The sequence below is a fragment of the Procambarus clarkii genome, chromosome 69 (genome assembly GCF_040958095.1).
Source record: "Procambarus clarkii isolate CNS0578487 chromosome 69, FALCON_Pclarkii_2.0, whole genome shotgun sequence".
Taxonomy (NCBI): domain Eukaryota; kingdom Metazoa; phylum Arthropoda; class Malacostraca; order Decapoda; family Cambaridae; genus Procambarus; species Procambarus clarkii.
In genome coordinates, this window is record NC_091218.1 from 18,566,983 (window position 1) to 18,574,118 (window position 7,136).

The following is a 7,136-nucleotide window of genomic DNA, read 5'->3' on the forward strand; positions in this document are numbered from 1 at the left end:
TCTGAATGGTCGGGAATTAGCAAGTAGCGAGTATTCTGATTAGGTCATCTTTCAGTGATGAAATTGTGGCAGAAAATCTTAATTTTTATTTAACATTAGTGATTTAGTTTGTTGGCTGAGATGATCTCTGATTCGCTGATACATTACTTGGACTCATCTTGCTGTTACCTAGCAGTAAATAGGTACCTGGGTGTTAGTCAGCTGTCACGGGCTGCTTCCTGGGGGTGGAGGCCTGGTCGAGGACCGGGCCGCGTTGACACTAAAGCCCCGAAATCATCTCAAGATAACCTCAAGAAGAAGATCTTGGGTTCGATAAAGTCAAGTTAACTCCCTTAATGGGTTTTATGAGTCGTACTGCCCCAGTTTTTGATGTGTTCCGCTCTGATTCAGAGCTTTATGCTGTGGACGTCGTTTATTTCCCGGTGGAGAATTACCCCGTTGGCCTGGTAATTGATTTGTTCGCCTGAGGGGCCTGACAGCTGAGTGGACAGCGCTCGGGATTCGTAGTGCAAACGAATACAAACAGAAATTGTGACTTCTGTTTGTATTGAAGTAGTCAGTACTCAGTAGTCAGAGGTAGAACTGTTTGGTTGACAGAGTCCGAGTGCTCAGGGTGGGGGGGGGGGACCCCTGGTTAGGCTTCAGTGGAAGCCTCGGAATCCTCGTGGGCGCAGTAGCACTCCAGGTTGCTATTATTTTAACCATGTCGTGGTTAGGTTCCAGCGCATAGGTTCAAACCCTCATCAGGGCGCCCTTGTGGATTTGTTCAATGTCATGACTCTTATGAGGCTGTGAACTGGGGACCCCCAGAAGACGTCTATCAGTGCGAACCAGGACCACAAGGTTATCATGGCTCACCACGTGAGTCTTCATGCTTGCAAATTCAAACTGTATCATTATGTTAAGCAACAGGGGCCACATACCGAGAATATTGACCAAGAACCAGATTCACGAAGCAGTTACGCAAGCACTTACGAACCTGTACATCTTTCCTCAATCTTTGGCGGCTTTGTTTACAATTACTAAACAGTTAATGAGCTCCGAAGCACCAGGAGGCTGTTTATAACAATAACAACAGTTGATTGGCAAGTTTTCATGCTTGTAAACTGTTTAATAAATGTAAACAAAGCCGTCAAAGATTGAGGAAAGATGTACACGTTCGTAAGTACTTGCGTAACTGCTTCGTGAATCTGGCCCCAAGTCTCTAACCAAGCGTAATATGTAGGCACCCGGAAGAAGCGTAACGAGCAGGTGCCCAGGAGGAAGCATAACGAGCAGGTGCCCCAGAAGAAGCATGAAGACCAGGTGCCCCAGAAGAAGCATAGCGAACAGGTGCCCCGGAAGAAGCATAGCGAGCAGGTGCCCCGGAAGAAGCATAACGAGCATGTGCCCTGGAAGAAGCGTAACGAGAAGGTGCCCCAGAAGAAGCATAACGAGCAGGTGCCCCAGAAGAAGCATAAAGACCAGGTGCCCCGGAAGAAGCCTAAAGAGCAGGTGCCCCGGAAGAAGCATAAAGACCAGGTGACCCGGAAGAAGCATAACGACCAGTTGCCCCGGAAGAAGCATAACGAGCAGGTGCCCCGGAAGAAGCATAACGAGCAGGTGCCCCGGAAGAAGCATAACGAGCAAGGGGGGCCCTAGCGCGAGCTTAAGTGCGGAATATTTTCCTGGGTAATGGTGGTGAAGATTGAACTACTGGAGTGAATAATGTCCTCAGAAAGGAAATATGATTTTCATTGGAATATTTCTGTGTGACGTTCTTCCCTACTGAGCGGCTTCGCTTTCCTTAAAATAGAAACAAAATTGCATAAAGGAAAAAAATTAGATAAAGTTGTCTTCCAAACGTTATAGTTATTGAATGTAAGAATGTTCCACACTGACCTTCCAAGGTCAATAATGCTCCACACTGACCTTCCAAGGTCAATAATGCTCCACACTGACCTTCCAAGGTCAATAATGCTCCACACTGACCTTCCAAGGTCAATAATGCTCCACACTGACCTTCCAAGGTCAATAATGCTCCACACTGACCTTCCAAGGTCAATAATGCTCCACACTGACCTTCCAAGGTCAATAATACTCCACACTGACCTTCCAAGGTCAATAATACTCCACACTGACCTTCCAAGGTCAATAATACTCCACACTGACCTTCCAAGGTCAATAATACTCCACACTGACCTTCCAAGGTTAATAATACTCCACACTGACCTTCCAAGGTCAATAATACTCCACACTGACCTTCCAAGGTCAATAATACTCCACACTGACCTTCCAAGGTCAATAATACTCCACACTGACCTTCCAAGGTCAATAATACTCCACACTGACCTTCCAAGGTCAATAATACTCCACACTGACCTTCCAAGGTCAATAATACTCCACACTGACCTTCCAAGGTCAATAATACTCCACACTGACCTTCCAAGGTCAATAATACTCCACACTGACCTTCCAAGGTCAATAATACTCCACACTGACCTTCCAAGGTCAATAATACTCCACACTGACCTTCCAAGGTCAATAATACTCCACACTGACCTTCCAAGGTCAATAATACTCCACACTGACCTTCCAAGGTCAATAATACTCCACACTGACCTTCCAAGGTCAATAATACTCCACACTGACCTTCCAAGGTCAATAATACTCCACACTGACCTTCCAAGGTCAATAATACTCCACACTGACCTTCCAAGGTCAATAATACTCCACACTGACCTTCCAAGGTCAATAATACTCCACACTGACCTTCCAAGGTCAATAATACTCCACACTGACCTTCCAAGGTCAATAATACTCCACACTGACCTTCCAAGGTCAATAATACTCCACACTGACCTTCCAAGGTCAATAATACTCCACACTGACCTTCCAAGATCAATAATACTCCACACTGACCTTCCAAGATCAATAATACTCCACACTGACCTTCCAAGATCAATAATACTCCACACTGACCTTCCAAGATCAATAATACTCCACACTGACCTTCCAAGATCAATAATACTCCACACTGACCTTCCAAGATCAATAATACTCCACACTGACCTTCCAAGGTCAATATTAATGATGCAGCCTATCCAAATACCCATGGCTTTAGATATTATATGTACTAGCTCTACCTATAAATCCAACGTTATGTGTGCAACTCCTCATCAATGTATATATTTTTACCTGAATAAAAATTTGAATTTGAATTTGAAAGAGTGTCCAACTGCCCCAACGAACAGTTGCGGCGACAACCGCCATTTATAAGACGTGCAGATGACGGACAGACGGAAACTGTTTATGTTATCGGGATACAGCTCTAATGTTATCGGGATACAGCTCTTATGTTATAGGGATACAACTTTTATATTATCGTGATACAGCTGTTAGAGCTAGGGACAAAATGGTCACTCAAGGCAGACTACTGTCAACTGTCCTGGGTCAACTGTCCTGGCCAAAATGAGTAACTCTTAGGTGTCATCTTAGCGTTGTGGCTTAGCACTTGCAGAACAAGAGAGAGAGAGTGGCAGCTAAGACAAGTTAAGGGAGGTACTAAGGGTGTAAAGATAAATATATAAGATCAGAAGGGTAGATATTGCAGAAGTCTGTTGTCAGGGAGACGCTTCCAGGTCTTAGATTGGCACCTTGTGCTAAGATGGAAAAGAGGAGAGATGAAGGGATGGTGAAAGGAAAAGTGGGTGAAGGATGAAGGATAAATGAGAAAATGAAGAAGGGAGAAATAGAGACATAATGGGAATGATGACCAAACAACACACCTGAAGGTGAGGAGACGACGACGACGTTTCGGTCCATCTTGGACCACTATCAAGTCGATTAATGTGAATGTTATCAAACAGTTACATGTTGACCAAACCACAGACTAGAAAGGGAAGGGACGACGACGTTTCGGTTGTCGAAATCGACACAAATCGACTTGAGAATGGTCCAGGACGGACCGAAACGTCGTCGTCCCTTGACTTTCAAGTGTGTGATCTGGTCAATATATTTCAGCCACGTTATTGTGACTCCTCGTCTGCAAACAGTTATATGATAGGAAATCACTTGGTCTTGATTCACCACCTTCGTCCTACCCCGCACTGCGCCTAGCCCAGCCTCCTCCTAACCTTCCTATCTTTGATCCTAATATCGACCAAGCTCCAGGTTATCCAAGACTGAACTTAGTTCTCAGCTCACCCTCGCAGCCTTTCATTGCCCCATGTTCCCAGCTCCTAGTCGAGTGGAATTCCCAGTGGAGCCGGTCGGCCGAGCGGACAGCACGCGGGACTTGTGGGCCTGGGTTCGATCCCAGGCGCCGGCGAGAAACAATGGGCAGAGTTTCTTTCACCCTATGCCCCTCTTACCTAGCAGTAAAATAGGTACCTGGGTGTTAGTCAGCTGTCACGGGCTGCTTCCTGGGGGTGGAGGCCTGGTCGAGGACCGGGCCGCAGGGACACTAAAAGCCCCGAAATCATCTCAAGATAACCTTAAGATAAGATAGTCCAAGACACTGCGAACTCCACAATTCCATCCTCTCCACCGGTTCCTGTATCACATCCTTGTCTCATGCACCATCCTAGCTTCCTCTAAGCCCTATATTTTCCTAGTTCCTAGCTCCTTCCTAGGTATATAGACCACTCAGCTTCTCCCGCCTCACGGCGCCTCCTTGACCTGTGCTACACAGTCCTTGAAGAAATATGACCAGAATACATTTTATCATGACAGTCGTACCTTGCTATAATGTAGCTTGTGAGTTGTGAGCCCAAACTTTACTGTTTGATGCAAATGTTGTGATTCTGTTGATCTTTACTTATTTAACGGACAACTGTATGTAATGGAGTCCATACTGACCTTCCAAGGTCAATAATACTCCAAACTGACCTTCCAAGAAACAGAGGACTGATGTATAATGAGAGAGAGAGAGTGAGTTTTGATCTATTGGTAGACTCATTTTTCTTGAAGGCTTCAAGAGCCTAATACACAACGACAACGTCTGGGGCGTGATGCAAGCGCTCTGGTCAAGTCATCAGCTGTGCTTATACAACAAGATGAAATCAACTTCTTAAATCACTTGACGTAAAATATTCGAGGCGGATACGGTTGGGCCGAGACTTGTAAGACAGCTACGAGGACCTCCTGGCATTACCTCTCACTCCGCTATAATAGGTTAAGTAACAATTGTAATTACGAAGCTATAAGATGCTTATCTTAAGATACTAACAAGGTCTTACACCTCGGCCAGGCCCAAGGAACACGGCTCCACGGAAGGAGCAGGGTGTAGTTCCTGCTCATGAAAGTTGTTTTAAGATTCGCTACCTGGAAGAAAAAGATTCAGGTAGCACGGGCTATGGTGAGCCCGTAATTCTTCTCACGAAAGAGCCGTTCAATAGTTAGAAGAGACAGATCAATGTCACTGCTGTCAATTACTGGCCAAGTTCTTGAGGCAGTAATCTCACAGTAAGCAGGTTACGGTGTAATCAAATACGGTGTTTTAGGAAAGATCGGTCATTATGTTATATCTCTTTACTAAGTTGCATCAGTTCTTGCACTACATATTGCACAGGCCTTTGACCGTGTAGGGGTCGTAGGGGGAACACTTGTTCCGGAAGTGTTCGTACGTCATCAGTTGTGAGTCGTGTGTGTACCGTTTTTCATTCATAAACAGGGGGGTTTGGCGGGTGGATGGAATGGACTTTATCCAGTCCGTCCTCATGAACAAAGGCAAATATCCAAGACGGACCGAAACGTCTTCGTTTTTCCACTTTCTGATGTGTGAATTAGTCATCACGTATATAGCTCAGTCGATTAAGGCAGTGTCTGGGATGCTCCCGGACGCAGATTCGAATCCTCGTCACGGCCCTTGTGGATTTGTTCATCACGTATATACCTTTACATATCGAAAAAAGGAAATTGCAACTGCTACGAGAGTCATTAATCTCACCATCCAGCAATATCTACTTGATGTAGGAGATGGCGGGTCACCCTAGCTGCTGAGAAAGCACTTTAGAACACTAACTAAAAACTCTAAAAATTCTCACTTCGGCAAGCATATTACTGAGAGAAATAACGCTTAGGGATGAAGCAGGCACCATGGATATAATATATATCCATAATGTATATAATGTATATCCATGATACATAATGTATATCCATGATACATAATGTATATCCATGATGTATATACTGAGTGAACATATTGGCTGGCGAACCTAGCTCACACGATGGTCAAGATACTCTCAGACCCAAGGAGACAATCCTTCACTCCACACTGGCCACTTTCTCTCTCTAACTCTCTAAGACTTTCACCGCACTCTTGAATGAATTAGGTAAACCGCATCAAAGAGACTAGCTTGCCAAATAAAAATCAAACAAATTCATTGGCCGATTACACGAGGTTTTCCCGGAAGCGTTAAATTTGCGCTTCGCGGTGCGAGTTTGTTTTTACTCCTCGCGAATGGCTCACAGAGTCGCGAATTTAGTGTGCAAAAATGAAGACAGGTCCGCCCATTGCTCATCCTGCTCTGACATTCGCAAATTTCGTTGGAGAAATCCTTCTTTGCATTCTTGCTCAGAGCGTGAAGAAAATACAGATATATATAAATATAAATACACATATATACCTCTCTCTCTCTCTCTGTCTGTCTCTCTCTCTCTCTCTCTCTCTCTCTCTCTCTCTCTCTCTCTCTCTCTCTCTCTCTCTCTCTCTCTCTCTCTCTCACTCTGTCTCTCTCTCTCTCACTCTGTCTCTCTCTCTCTCTCTCTCTCTCTCTCTCTCTCTCTCTCTCTCTCTCTCTCTCTCTCTCTCTCTCTCTCTCTCTCTCTCTCTCTCTGTCTCTCTCTCTCCTCTCTCTCTCTCTCTCTCTCTCTCTCTCTCTCTCTCTCTCTCTCTCTCTCTCTCTCTCTCTCTCTCTCTCTCTCTCTCACTCTGTCTCTCTCTCTCTCACTCTGTCTCTCTCTCTCTCTCTCTCTCTCTCTCTCTCTCTCTCTCTCTCTCTCTCTCTCTCTCTCTCTCTCTCTCTCTCTCTCTCTCTGTCTCTCTCTCTGTCTCTCTCTCTCCTCTCTCTCTCTCTCTCTCTCTCTCTCTCTCTCTCTCTCTCTCTCTCTCTCTCTCTCTCTCTCTCTCTCTCTCTCTCTCTCTCTCTCTCTCA

At 45.2% G+C, this 7,136-nt stretch overlaps 1 protein-coding gene across 1 annotated transcript; it reads left to right on the forward strand.

The window, feature by feature from the left end:
* Positions 1 to 335: 335 nt before the first annotated feature.
* On the forward strand, positions 336 to 1,641 carry LOC138355876 (uncharacterized). The gene is made up of 2 exons (XM_069311420.1): positions 336 to 446; positions 1,237 to 1,641. Exons 1-2 carry the CDS (start codon positions 336 to 338, stop codon positions 1,639 to 1,641), a joined length of 516 nt encoding a protein of 171 aa, XP_069167521.1.
* Positions 1,642 to 7,136: the final 5,495 nt, after the last annotated feature.

Excerpts from the sequence above, each read along its gene's own strand:
- LOC138355876 (XM_069311420.1), top strand. The coding sequence starts at position 336 with ATGGGTTTTATGAGTCGTACTGCCCCAGTTTTTGATGTGTTCCGCTCT. Across the intron at positions 447-1,236 it reads AGAATTACCCCGTTGGCCTG|AAGCGTAACGAGCAGGTGCC; the intron begins GTAATTGATTTG and ends GGCACCCGGAAG.